The sequence below is a fragment of the Xiphias gladius genome, chromosome 8, assembly GCF_016859285.1.
Source record: "Xiphias gladius isolate SHS-SW01 ecotype Sanya breed wild chromosome 8, ASM1685928v1, whole genome shotgun sequence".
NCBI lineage: Eukaryota > Metazoa > Chordata > Actinopteri > Istiophoriformes > Xiphiidae > Xiphias > Xiphias gladius.
Window position 1 is genome coordinate 26,108,348 of NC_053407.1, and position 14,509 is coordinate 26,122,856.

General features: G+C 41.3%; 2 protein-coding genes across 3 annotated transcripts; one reads left to right on the top strand and one right to left on the bottom strand.

Annotated features, from left to right (window-relative positions):
• The first annotated feature begins 2,061 nt into the window (after positions 1-2,061).
• psma1 (proteasome 20S subunit alpha 1) lies at positions 2,062-6,425 on the top strand. 2 transcript variants are annotated; one of them, XM_040131910.1, is made up of 10 exons: positions 2,062-2,193; positions 3,094-3,138; positions 3,269-3,370; positions 3,848-3,951; positions 4,056-4,144; positions 4,495-4,565; positions 4,742-4,871; positions 5,163-5,242; positions 5,646-5,750; positions 6,140-6,425. In XM_040131910.1, exons 1-10 carry the CDS (start codon positions 2,191-2,193, stop codon positions 6,197-6,199), a joined length of 789 nt encoding a protein of 262 aa, XP_039987844.1. In that variant the 5' UTR covers positions 2,062-2,190; the 3' UTR covers positions 6,200-6,425. The 2 variants fall into 2 exon arrangements, with proteins under 2 accessions (XP_039987844.1, XP_039987843.1); XM_040131909.1 differs by lacking the exon at positions 2,062-2,193 and adding an exon at positions 2,918-2,996.
• A 328-nt stretch (positions 6,426-6,753) lies between these two features.
• On the bottom strand, positions 6,754-14,463 carry ric3b (RIC3 acetylcholine receptor chaperone b). The gene is made up of 6 exons (XM_040133383.1): positions 14,298-14,463; positions 12,729-12,955; positions 12,010-12,088; positions 9,938-10,031; positions 9,085-9,215; positions 6,754-8,455 (listed from the first exon to the last, which is right to left on the bottom strand). Exons 1-6 carry the CDS (start codon positions 14,416-14,418, stop codon positions 7,962-7,964), a joined length of 1,146 nt encoding a protein of 381 aa, XP_039989317.1. The 5' UTR covers positions 14,419-14,463; the 3' UTR covers positions 6,754-7,961.
• Between the last annotated feature and the right edge of the window lie 46 nt (positions 14,464-14,509).

Genomic DNA, 14,509 nt, shown 5'->3' on the forward strand with positions numbered 1-14,509 from the left:
GTAATTTTCCATGAGGGACTTTGAATTTCTGTGGTACTCAGTGTTAAGTACTCAGTGTAGTAGCCACATTGCATGGTATCACTACAATATTCCAATAGGATGATTAATTATAATCTTTCTTTTTTTAAACTGATAATGTGACATGCAGGTCACTGGTGGTTACAAAACGTGTTCATCATAGCAAAGAAACATAAAGAAACCTATCGAGACAACTCACTTTTAGGGCATTATACAAATTTATAGGTTCTGTTATGTAGATGAAGCCAAAAAAAAAAAAAAGAAAATCTATTTGAACTGTAACATCTATTTGAAAAAAAAAAAAAAAAAGCAGCTGGTTCATAGACAATAAATTAGCTGCTGACTTTGTCAAACTGGCGTGCCACAGCAGAACGAGCTAACTGAATATAAACCGGGTTTTAAACCTAATTTCAGCTCAAGACCGACCAACACAGTCCAGTTCAGCATCTATGCAGCAGAGCTGATTTTTCAGTCCAGTTTAAAGGTCACGCGTTACTCCTTGGATGAGAAGTATTGACTGAAGTGCTCTGTGGCACAGAAAATGACATACGTGAATTATTAAAATGGGTGGCATTTACCGTTAAAGAAGCAGACTGCACACGAACTGCCACTGCCTTCTTTTTGCAACTGCGTTTGAGTTTTGAGATTCATAACTACATGACTACTTTTATTGTTTATTTATTTATCTACCTGTATATTAAACTTGGGAATTATTTAGTTTAGTTTATTTGACATTATAAGAAGGAGGACACTGTATTACACACAAAAACAAAAAATGTAATTTGGGATGGCACAAAAAAAGTGTAATTTGTTGTTGCATACTTTTTCATTTATGCACCTTAACATAAAAAACTGTTGCACTATTCTTTTCAAGCGTTAAAAAAATATGTCTCACCATATTGTTGTATAAGTTGAAATCACACCATAAACCTAATTTAAAACGAACTGAACTACAGTCTGTCAAAGTGAATGTGGACCTGCGTCATTACTGGATTTACATGATCTCCAGCAGACTGACTTCTCTGTAACTGACACGGGCAGACGTGGTCAGACATCATGGTCTGCAAACAAGCATATAAATCTCACACCACTGTCGCCTACGGGGCAGTTTCCTCCTCTTTCTTCTGGCACTTTGTGTGCGTGGAGAAAAAATGGCTTTAACAGCAGTAGGTAGTTTGTGCTCCCTGTCCATGTCCAAACCCAGTGAAGAACCCACACTGTCCTCATCTAATTTACTGCTGCCGCCTAGTGTTCATGCAAAAACACTGCGACTGTTGGGGTCAGTGCAGAAAAGAAAAAAAAAAAGGAGCAAATGAACAGACTCAGCCAGTAAATCACCTAAAACTTTATTTTTACAGTGCTTTTCAAAACGAAGTTACACAGTGCTTAACATGGTTGACATTTCAGAGCTGCAATGAGACATATCAAATTATTAAAATGGCAATAATACAAAGATAACATGTCATAAAATACCCAACAATAATTTAAAATAGGACAATAAAAACGACAATTATAAAACAGATAAGACATGTTGGAAATAAAACGGCGTGTTAGGAATAATTTAAAAAGCCGTTTTAAAATGAGAAGTTTTGAGAAGTGATTTAAAAGATGTTGCTGATAAGTCTCATATTCCTACATAATGTACGTAGAGCACAGCTGAAAACATTCAACCTTATTTTCATTTTGTTGGGGGCAGTACATTAATGTCCCTAACTCTAAAGGAAATGTTGAAACCACTGATTGTAAAAATTTCACACATTTCTATATTAAATAATAACTAAATAATGTCAGGACGGTTAAATATGTTAAATTCTGAGATCTGAAATCCTCCAGACGCAAAATCAAAAATCAAGTCCTAGGTCATTGATTGACATCACCTTGTGAAAACCAGTGTAATGTGTGTGTGTGTGTGTGTGTGTGTGTGTGTATTTATTGTGTCTTCTTTATTGATAGATGTAATCGTTTAGATAATTTATATTTTAACATTTACAGGATAAAACATTGAAATATCGTGATAAGATTTGTTTTACAGCCAGTCACGACTTTACTTAATCGATCACTGATTTTCAAAATCGGGGCTCTACTTTTTTTCCCTGACGTTGCGTCCAGGAAAACAAATCAAGTTAGGATCACAGCACCGGCAGAGAGGGGGTGACACATTTAGAACCAGAGATGGTAAGAATTGAAGAAATTTAATATACGTCCGTCAATTTATCATCATATAATATGTCTGCACATCAAATAAATCCCACAGCAAGTTCATATCAAGATATTCAGACAACGCGAGTCATTCACTGACTTTAAGCTGCCGATAATTAGCTCACTTTTGCACTGTGAGTAAGCAAAACACCCTCAGTAGCTTCTAACGTTAGCCGCACTGATGCTAACCTAACTAAATTTGTGGTCAAAGAAACGGTTCACAGCTAACATTTGTCGGACGACATCATGTTAAATCATGTTCATCATTAACCCGGTTATTTTAATTTTGCGCCAAATAAAAAGATATCACAATCCCGTTGCTATGTCGTTAGCAGGCTAGGAGCTAGCAGAAGTTAGCCAGCGCAGGCTGAGTTAGCTTCACTCGAACCAACCGTGGAAGTGCCGGGTCTTTTACTTTCGTTTTCCCACAGACTAATAACTTCTCTCTGTGAAGCCAGCGCATACATCTCCAGTAGCTGGTCACTGTAATGATTCGGCAAACTTTTTCTAACAGTTTTTATTCAGCAATCGTGAGCTAGCTTTCCACGGGATCCAGCGCTGAACATCACCCCTAATACCATTCACTGGTTTGGTGCTTGTTCTCCGTTGCGTGATTCTCTTTGGTGAGTGGGTGCACCCGAAGCCGGGATCATCAATTATTCAGTCATGGTGGTAATTTAAAACCTCAGTCTAGAAAAGTCTGGGCTGTAGACCGGTCCAGAGCCTTGTGTGGTCACAGTCTGTAACTGAGAAAACCGTTGACAATGCAAGACAACTATGTAAGCTCAACTCTTATGTGTTGTATAATAACCCCAGTGCTTGTTTTTTGTGTCATTTTCATAATGTGGCTTGTTTTTGTTTTTTTTTATCTTTTAGTTCCGCAATCAGTACGACAACGATGTGACGGTATGGAGCCCGCAGGTAGGTCGCTGTTAGCCGTCACCTCTGTCTTTCACTGAGCGTACGGGATGCAAAAAGTGGATGCCTGTGTGTTGTTGGAAGGCCATAGCGCGACGTGTTGACAATATTCTCCGTATTCCTCGGTGCACAGGGCCGTATCCATCAGATTGAGTACGCCATGGAGGCAGTGAAGCAAGGCTCCGCGACCGTAGGACTCAAATCCAGAACCCATGCAGTCCTGGTTGCATTAAAGGTAAAAGCATTCAGCCTCTTGTCTGTACTAATACGGTTTCCGCCCATTTCTGCCTTAGAGCATTGCCACAGAACTGGTCACTGTCCATGGCTTTGTTTCAAACCATATCCACTTAGAGTGACTGTTGTTCCTGTCAAAGATCCATAGCTATTCCAGTTTGCCTGAAATGCAGTTTATTAGGTACGCCTAGCTAAAACTAAAGCAGTCTAACACAGTAGTCCTGCAGTAAATCCTCCCTTCATGAAGGTTGTAACGTTCAGTTTGTGTTGAAACTGTGTTGAAGAGGTGTGGATTCAACTGCGTGATCATTTTTGGAGGATGTAGTTTGTGGTCTCAGTATCATTAAATGGGACCTTTTTAAAAATGTATTATAACACTTTGAAGATCCAAGAAAGCATTTAGCAAGGTTCTGGTGTCAGTCAAATGAGAAGTACGTGATCAGATATGATTGAGGCATCGTGTTCTGTGTCTTTGCAGAGAGCCCAGTCTGAACTGGCTGCCCACCAGAAGAAGATCCTCCATGTCGACAACCACATCGGTATCTCCATCGCTGGACTGACTGCTGATGCCAGACTGCTCTGGTAAGTCCACGATACTTTGATGGTCTAGATGGAGCTTTTCAGTAAAGCTGTATATTAAAATATGTAATTAGTCTTACGTAATACAAACACTGTCTCTCCCACAGTAACTTCATGCGTCAGGAGTGCCTGGACTCCAGATTTGTCTTCGACAGGCCCCTCCCCACGTCGCGCCTTGTCTCTCTTGTTGGCAGCAGTATCCTTTCTACTATTAGCTTGAACTTCTTTAATAAAAACATCGTGCTACTGTTCAGACTGTGTTGGCAGTGTGAGGAATTAACACCAGCTGATTCTAAATGCAGGGGAAAGTTTTAAAAGTGCCTAGCCAGTTAAAGGTATTAGAAATCTAAGAAATTCAGCCCAGTATCAAATTGTAAGAATATTAACCACTATCTCCCCTCTGAGTATATGTCAGTGGTTGTATTGGGCTGCTTTCCCCGTGTGAAGGAGGGGAAACTGAACAAACTGTTGTCTGTTGGACTGCCTCGGAAAATCGAAATAACAAGTGTGAGTCACAGTGACGGTGATCCTTGACCAAAACTGCAGAAACTCAAATCCCGACACAGAGGTATGGAAGGAGGCCCTATGGTGTTGGACTCCTCATTGCTGGCTATGATGTGAGTTTGCTCTCTCACAAGGTTTTTTTTCAAATATTTTACTTCATTTATTCCTCTATAGTATTATCTCTTTTTAACCTCTTAGAGGCCCCTCTGAAAGAATTATGGTTGTACAAATCTGGAGTTTACTATTAAATTTGACCTCAGTTCTTGTTAATTCGTCGTGTGTCACCCAGGACATGGGACCTCACATCTTCCAGACCTGCCCATCAGCCAACTACTTTGACTGCAAAGCCATGTCGATCGGCGCGCGCTCTCAGTCTGCACGTACCTACCTGGAGAGATGCATGGACAAATTTTCTGACTGTAAGACGGAATTTCCTTTTCCAGACTTGCACGCTGTTATTTCAGCTGTTGAAATTAATTAGTTGGAAATTTTGAGACTGGACATCAGTGCATTTGCATCTTCATTAGTCAGTTTTGTCAGTTAATTCTTGAATCAGACAGCTGTAAAAAATTTTGATCATTACCACTGCCCATTGTTACCACTGCATGCAAAGAAATGAACATCTCAGTGCCACCGAGGGTATTTGACCTGCTGACGGACAAGTGAACATACATCATTTCATTTGGCCCGTGGCACTGTTTTGTTCTCAGGTAATCTGAATGAGCTGGTCCAGCATGGCCTCCGTGCTCTCAGAGAAACCCTCCCCACCGAGCAGGACCTCACTACCAAGGTACGCCGGCTCCCCGGTTTCATTTTTGGATCTGCTTCTAAGACTTGATATGCTAATAGTTAAAAAAATCTCATCTTTCTTCATTTTTTTCATTGGGAACAACAATGTACAGAACAGTCAAGTGCTTTAGCTAAACGGCAAATGAAGTTTGCGATATATCTGGTAAAACTGAGTTGTAGTTCTTTGAATCTGTCTTCTGAAATATTTGGTTCCTCATAGAAGTTTATAGAAGTAAAGGGATTAAAAAGTAGTGCACTTGGGTAAAAAGATACTGGATTTGCAGTTGATAAAATGCTATTGAAGTCCAACCTTCCTTTGCACTGAAAATGTTGCCATCGTCTTTTTAAATGCCATCCTCTATAGGATATTTTACTACTACATTTTGTCCCCATGTTTTTTTTAGAATGTTTCCATTGGCATCGTGGGGAAGGAAATGGAGTTCACCATCTATGACGATGATGATGTTGCTCCGTTCCTGGAGGGACTGGAGGAGAGGCCACAGAGAAAGGTACTGCAAAGGGGTTCAAGGATTTATCAAGTCCAGTTTGGACTCATGCTTGGTTTCATTTAGGGGAACATGTAATTGAATTTTTCATGGTGCGAGCTGCAAAGTGCAATAGCTGTGATTAGTCTGGAAGCAAGACGTATTCCCAGCTCTTACTTTGGGCTCCCGATTGAAATGCGCCATTAGCATATGCTGTTAAAACACACGTTTAGGGCTGTGGGCAAATATTTACACTTTGAGTTACAATTTTTGAAGACTGAAAAAAGTGAAATTTGAAGATACATCTATGCAGCACTTCACACAAACTGTCTGTTTTTGCATTAGGAATATTAATATCAGTGTTGAGAGGGCAGAAGTTTGCCTGCTGAAGGACATTTTTGTGTGTGTCTCAGGTCGCCCAGCCTACGGATGAACCCGCTGGAGAGGCACCTGATGAGCCAATGGAGCACTGAGGCAGCGAGCCCACCAGCGAACTACTTCCTGTAGATCCCAGACCAACCTGACACTTACTGCAACTCACCGGAGTAATTCTTAAGAGGGGAAAGTTGTTGTTGTGATGTGCCACTTGCTAAACTGTTAATCCAACATATTCTCTGCTGACATCAACCAGTGTGATGTTGCTTTTGTATGAGTAAAGTGTACCAATATACAAGTAATAAACTCTTTTTTTGAATTGTGCTGCTGCACTTCATTTCATTAGTTGCCGCCTTAATAGGCATTCATCTGGCCTACGATGAGTGCTACAGCAAAACCACTTTCAGAATCTAGAAGATCAACTTTGCAGGTAACAAACAGAGGGAGTCTGACTCAGCTTGTTCGCAGTTTTGATCTTGTGACAATGTAGAGTAAAATAAATCAAACTTAAAGTCTTGAGGAAACTGGAGTAACCAGAGGACCCAGAAAATGTTATTCACCGTACTTTAATCAGTGATATTCATTCACAGGTGCTTTTCTGAACAGTGAATAAATAAATAAATACAATTTATAAAAGTAAAAACCTTTAAACAATTTAGAGTTGAAGACAACAGTTTCTTAAAAGCTTTAAATATTATTGTACAGAAGACACAATTTCCCCATCACGAACAGTGTTTATCTAGAAAGACGGAACACTATTAATGTCCCATATGCATCGTCCCCTTTTTCTCTAATTTCCTGCAGTGCGTTTATTGTGCCTGTTCACAATAAGGGTGTTAAATCAGTTCCAGTGTCCATGTCTCTAAAAATTTCCAACCTTGGATGTGAAGACCGCAGGAAGTTTAAAACGACTGCAGAGTGTTTTGTTCAACGCACGCTGACGACGGTGGAGTAAAGCCCCACCCCCCCAGCCACCCACCCACAGTAAATCTCAGTAGTGTAGTTTAATGTAACAGTGTATGATCAAATTTAATTGATTGATTTGTTTTCTTTGCAGATCCAGCTTTCATCGGCTGCATACTTCCCGCTTACAGGACATTGTCTACAGAGAAATGTGTCCTGATCTGAGCTCAAACGACTTATTTCTGATGTTTTCCCAGAATGAATGGGAAAAGGCCACTTCAAAGCATGAACAAGCATGCTTTGAAGTGGCCTGGTGCAGTCTTTCTTTCTGTACGACTACCTGTAAGGCAAGCACTCGATGGGAATAATGTTAGATCATTTTTAAGGAATAGAAACTGATGCTTGCCGAGAAAAAGGCTTTGACAGATCAAGTATAACTAACTCAACACTCCCCTAACAGAATTAAATACTGTTCACAGCCGGTGGTGCTTCAAGGTACTGGTTGTCAGCTATTGTTATATCATTTTTTTTACATAAAATCTGGACCTGGAGAAGTCCTGTCTGCACTTCTTGTGGGTTTAAATTAAAAGGAAAACTATGCACTTCTATCTTGTACGGACTGGCATTATCATATTTGACAGTAATCATTTTAAAATAAGGGCTGTTGTTTTTCCAAAGAAAGGTGGAGGATATTTGGAAGTTCTAAGTCCACAAACTATATTTATTCCCTTTTTAGCCAATAGATAAAGCTGATATTAGAGATGATAAATGTGCCCTGTACACACATTTCTCACTTATTCACTTCAAGTAAAGATAAACGAAGCCGGCAACACATGTTCATGCTATCACCAACTTTGGTGCTACTGCCCATCTGAAGGGAGCAGACTAAAAAAAGAAACTGTCCTCACAAGCACCAGGCCCAGGCTCGAGTTTATACTGTGAGCTTCCTGTTAAGAGTCACTGTGCGGCCTTCTTTGCTCTCCTCTTGTTTCTCCGTCTGACCTGGCTGTGGGCGGGTTCCGTCTCTACGGGCCGGGCGAGGTCCTCTATCTTCTCCTGCTCCATCATGGAGGTCATCTTCAGCGTGAGCTCCAGCTCCTTCAGGACTCCGGCCAGGTCCTCCTCTGGAACCCCCAGATCGATTTGACCCCCTCCCTCCTCCTTGCGCTCATGCAAGTCCGCCCTCTCGTTTACGCCTAAATCACTCTCTGGCCCCACGTCTTCTTCACTTCCTGCTGGGAAATCTGATTCTCTCAGCGTCCCTGTACTCGGACCCTCTGCTTCCTCGGCCTCTCCTCCACCTCTAACATCCTCGGGACGAACGCGTTCCACCGGGGCGGCTCCGGCAGCTTCAGTCCTCTCGGCCTCTGCCTGTGGACTGTAGTGCTGCTGACTGTGCTGACAACAGCAGCGGGAATGTTCCCAGTAGTGATGAGGCTCCTCAGGATATTCTGTGAGTAAAATAAAGAGAAATTTCATGAGTCATTTTTGCAACAAGCATGACGCTGCATCTTCCTGAACTTCACTGAACTACCCACCTCTGTGTCACCTATAGCAATTCAAAGAGTGAGCTGGGAAACTGGAGACTATGTAAACTACTAAACTAAGTTTTCAGATTGAATTCCTTGCCAGTACAGTGTGAAAATTAACTTACAGAGATTTAAAAGTTGCTGTTGTAGTTGTTGAGATGCGTAAATTATTTCAACATATTCTTTTGCCTTCAGTTCTTTTGTAAAAAGTTACTTTATCATTGGGTGGTAATGTCGTTGCAATGTAGAAATGTAGAATCTGGTCTCTCTTTTTTTTCCAGTTTACTATTAAATGGTGAGCTTGACCAAGAGCACAAAACACACGAACAAGCGGAAACAGAATTCACAAAAATAAGACTTTGCAGTTTTTCTTTTTCATGAAGTGCTGGCAGGATCCAAAACATCTCCTGCTTTGAAGACACTGAAAAACACTGGTGTAATCCTAAAGTTGGTAAGAGGTGTAGTTTAAAACAGAATTCTTGCCCTGCATATAACTCTACTTTTATGCGACATTATAAAATAGCCGCTGAGAGCGTGCAGCGGTCGGGTACCTTCCCAGTCGTCGCGGGCTTTCTTTTCTGGACTCATGCCCTCCACCAGCTGGCCCTCCTGCATCACCCGAGTTATCTCCGTCAGCTGCTGCAGGAGGCTCTCCTCCTGATCTGCCATCACTCCCTTCACCCTGCGGCACAGACAAGAAAGCCGAACGCTCGTGAACACCCAACACGTCCTTGTGTTACGAGGGTGTGACGACGGGCAGCTGTCGTTGTTTCAGTTTTTCTACCTTAGAGTTAAAGTTACACATTTAACGCAAAGCTGTGGCACATTTCTTTCATCTACTCACATACTGATTAGTTGATGGCCAAATTTGGGACTCCAGAACTAAGATGCTTCATTTTTTAAAGTGAAATTTAATTTAGGGTGCCGATTGTTTGAATTTTCTTTTATATTTTTCCATTAATACTATTTTAACACAGAAGCTTGATATTTGTGAGGATACGGTCAAAAAATAACAGATAAACTTACATATTTTCAATTTCAAAGATGATTACGAGGCTCTCAAAAGAATAAATACTCAAATTACAGCCTAATGCAGTAACTCATAGTAATGAGTAATTCAAACTTTTAAACTTTTAATAAGATTTAAAATTGCAGCCCGGTCATTGAAGATAATAAATAAGAGTATTAAAAACGACCCACATGAGAACAGGAAATGAACTCTGCAATCACACTTTCTGGGAGTGTCATGTTTGGCTTTATCTTTGCTGCGGCAGACATTATTGCGTTGCGTGGAATTAAATTAGCAAAAAAAAAAACCAACTGAGCTCAATCAAGTCATTCCTGTCAGGAAAAGAGTGGGAGGAGGCCGACTGATATGATTCCTCACTAAAGGCACACACCTACCTGTCAGGGCTGTGGTGGGCATTGGAAACAATATTCTCCATCACCAGCTCCGTTTCCCTCAGTTTCTCCTGCAGCTGAGCCAGTTCGAAGTCAGCTGGAGGGGGGAGAGAGAGAAGGAGGTCTAGACTGAGACTGATCTGGCCAATTAAACTCCACATCTGTTAAACCATAACGGAAAAGTAACTAACCGCCCGACATGTGTATGCAAGTCTCGTTTTTTTCCCACTAGAGTTCACAGGTTTAAACACAATCTGAGCTCAACCGAACTACAACACAGACAGGCAGGGAAGTTACGTGGAAAATGTCTAGTTCCTGTTTTCCCAGCCAGAGCGCACCGCCATCCATCTCACTGTATGGTGATTTATGGGAATCAATATGCCAGAAAATAACCAACATTAATTCATTTCTCATTACGTTAATGCCCTACGAAGATAAACCTGCAGGTCAGCCATGACGGTTTCTGAGAGGGGGCTGTGACTTAACGCACATGTGCTATACACAAACACTGGGCTACAGAGAGGCGATTAGAGTGGGGAGGGGTGGGGATGCCGTCCCCCTTGTTAGCAAAAATGACCGAAATGCATCCCCTTGTTAACCTACCACCCACCCCCCCCAGTAGCAGAGAGAGTGAAGTGGCACTGGATTCGTAAGTCTAGTCTGCCTGACTCATTGATCCTTTATCTGACTGAGGTTTGTGCAAGTTAAGAGTCTATGGCCCCGACCATGGCTCTGAAATATCAGCAGCCCAACTGTGCTGTGTATCGATAAATCCATGGCGCTGTCTGTGGTGCTGAAGTAGCAAACGGATTTGTAATTGTGCCTTTTTTCTCTCAGTCCCGCCCTCCTTTCAGTTTCTCCTTGGCTCTATAATATTCTCTAAACTACATACTACAAATACTCAAATATATACTATACTGTAGCCTAAATACTCATAGAATAGAGTCACTTTCACGATCAAAGTGACAGGTACTTACATGGAGTCGCGGCAGAGCAAGAGGATCATAGAGACACACTGACGTCCGTGGTATTACCAGAATACTCCTTTAATAATCAAAATGTTTTAGGCGAGACATGACTACAGATATAGTTTTTAGTATAGATGTTTAGTGTAACCTGTGAGTGGAGCAGGTCATGTGACGGAGGCAGATGACCTGCGCTGTCCGCACCGCGCTCAGCCGCTACAGTTCCATCCTTTGAGATAAGAGTTTTACACTCTATCAAAACTTAAGCATGTTTTGAAAAATAAGCATTAATAATATGCTTAATGTCGACATCCAGCAAAGGAATATGCCTACTCAAAATATGCTTTTAGCCTAAACCTAGGAGTTCTATTAAATCTAAATTATAATGGCAATTATAATATCAAAAATGAGGCTAGGCCTATATGATGATAATAATGCAATCTTAATATAAAGTAGCTGTACTGAAGCAGATTCGGGCGGATACGGTCTCTCTTACTACACTTATTCGTGTAAGACGGGGGGGGGGAGTGCGGCAGCAAGGCGGTGCTGCCCTTGCCCCCGCCCGTTAAAAAACAACAAATCACCCACAAATGTTCCCTCTGATGGGTAACAGCTTGAGTTACATGACCAAAAGTGGAAAATTCCCTCTATCTAAATGGTTCTACCCGTGTGATCTACATGTGCTCTTACAATGACACCTGCGCAAATTTTATTGTGCCGCAGTTTGGCAAGCAGGAAAATGGCTGGCGCTTCAGTTTTTCTGTGCTTTTGCCGAATTCCCGTGCCGTTAATCCTGATTTCTGGGGAATCTCATCGCCTTTTTTGCCCCTCAGCCCTTATTATTTTCCAAACTGTTGTTTCGCAGCACTCACTGTAGAACAGCACCTAAAATATTTATACCATTTGTGCAACACTGCGGTGCTGCGGCAGAGTATATCCTCAGGAAATAACATTACATTACATTCATCTGGCTGACGCTTTTCTCCAAAAATCTGAATCAAGAAAATAGATGCATGCAACACAATTGCATTCAAATAAAGAAGACCTAGATACCCAGTTAAAAGCGTAGTAAGTAAGTGCTAAAAGTAATTGTTGCCGAGTGGTACTCACTGATCTTTCTCTTCATGTTCTCTGAGCGGACCGAGGGAAACCTTCCCTCTGACGGCTTGCCACTCCCCTTAGATGTGATCTAACAGGGAGACAATGACGGGGTCATCGGGCATCTGAAGGCACTTCCTTGGGCTCTGGGATGAACATTTTTCACTATTTTCTGACGTCATATCGACAAAACTATTAATTGTGAAAACAGGCACATGGCCTTTGTTCTCATATGAAGTAAGTGTCGTGGCACAGGCAGCTTTACAGGATCTTGGCCGAATAGAACAAAACTGGCAAAATTTTGAATCAAATAAGCAAAAGTCGGATCAAAGAGTAGATAAACAAGACTACCATTGTCTAATAATCAATGCCAGGTCGCAGTACTTTTCAGTACTTTGAGCTGCAGACACATTGCGGTCTGTACCGAAAAAGGTACAGAGGTTTGTTACCCAGCCCTTCTGTGAACGCTTAATTAAAGTACTTGCGTGAAAATTTCCCTTAAATGAGTTTTTAGGAGAAGTCTTTGAATATGCTTTCAGCTCTCTATCTCCCCGCTTTTGTTTACTTTTAATTCAGGTATATGCGAGTATTTGTAGGTGTAAGCCTATTTTTGTGTCCATATATCTTTTATAATAGATGTATTTTTAATGTGCAACCAAATAGAATAAATACAATTTTAAAAAGTTAAGTTAAGTAGATGTTTTTATGTGACTTCTACACCACCTCTGTACCTTGAAGAGTATGTAGAGGATGTAGAGTAAGATCCCGAAGCCGTACACAGGGATGATCTGTCCCGCCAGATTGGATTTGCCTCCAGTTCCCGCCCCCGTTCCTGCGCCCTTCGCCTTGGCTATGGCCTCGGAGTTGTGGGCTCTGGAGAAGCCGGCGCTCGCCGCCCTCTGGCCACGGCCCTCCGGGGCCATCTGACGGTGCATCATCGGGGGGAAACGACCTGAGCCTGCAGGGAGCGGAAGACGGTGGACGAGAAAACGTGACTGATGTACGACATAAGTAACAGCACACAGAATAATAACACAAACTCGATAAGAAGTACAGTAAATGTCCAGGAATTTGTCCTTTGACTTATATACATATAAAACAACTGTTTTTTGTTAAATGGAACTGGAACCAGTGATTGTTTTGGGTGTGTTGACTTGTTTTAAAGTCTCATGCCTGAAAACAAGACATTAATGAACAAATGTGATAGTTTTTTAAAAACAAACTGAGATAGTTTAATAAAATAAACATTATATCAGTACTCTTAAACAGGCTGATTGACTTGACTGACGAGGGCTAAATGATAAAAAGTGAACACGATGGCAGATTTTCAGATTATTATTACTGTTTATATTCTACCTGTCTGATGTGCGGGTTACATTTCCCCTTTTTCATTTTCACATTAAGCTCTCACACAAAAGGACATTGCACCGCTTTATATCATTGTAAATTAAATATATCCTGGTTTAAGACTGTTCCTCAAACAAAACAGGCGATCTGAAGCTATAAATGGGGCTCTGGGAAAAAGGCGTTTTTCACTATTTTATAAATAGTGAAAAATAATTGACATATTATTTGATATTAACAATAATTCTTAGTTTTAGGCCTGAGCAGAATAAATAAAACATTTATATAAATCAAATAATTTAGGGACTTTTTCGGTGGGAAAAAAAAAGTACTTTTATACTTTACTTTTATACTTTTTTTTCTAATTCAACCTATGAGGCATTTTGGAGCCTGTAGTTTGGCGTGCTGTTGAATCGTTTCTAATGTTTTTTATTTTATCTGTTTATTTGACAGGGACACTGCTCTTTGATCAACAGGAGAGAGAAAAAAAAAAAAAGGAAGTGTAAATTAAGCCAGGCTTAGCTAGTTTTCCTCCGCCGTCCCCGGGTAGGCGCCCTAAAAAAATACCATCAAATATTAAACTTATACAGAATAACACATTTATGCACGACATAACTATTTTCTCCGACCCACTGATGTGACTAAAGGCAGACTGTGTTAGTTTTACCGGGGCGTGTATGATCTTTATTTTACATAAACTGTATTTAAAAATCATTATTATTATTATTTTGAAAAGGTGTCAGTGCTTTTGGCGCCCTCTTCAGGGAGGAAAATGTAGACGCAAGAGCGACGGTACACCGGTAATGTACCGTGGACATTCTGCTTGAAATACAATATATACATTTATATAATCATCATATCGCCGCTGTTAAAAGCCAGTATAGGTAAAAGCCCCCCCCCCTCCATCGAGCTGAAGACACTTCAACGACGAGGAGAAGCCGTTAAAGGAGACGCACCGTCCGGCCGCTCAGCAGCATCCTTCCTCCCGCGGGACACTAGCAGTTTGGGAAGCAGCAAGGCGACGCACAGCACGAGACACGTCGCGAGGGTCACCTTCTGAAACGTGGACATCGCCATCCCGACGGACTGAACGGTCACCTTCCTCCTGGAGGGACCATTGAAACAAAACAAAAAGAGGAAAAGGAAAACGAAGTCAGCTACACGGCGA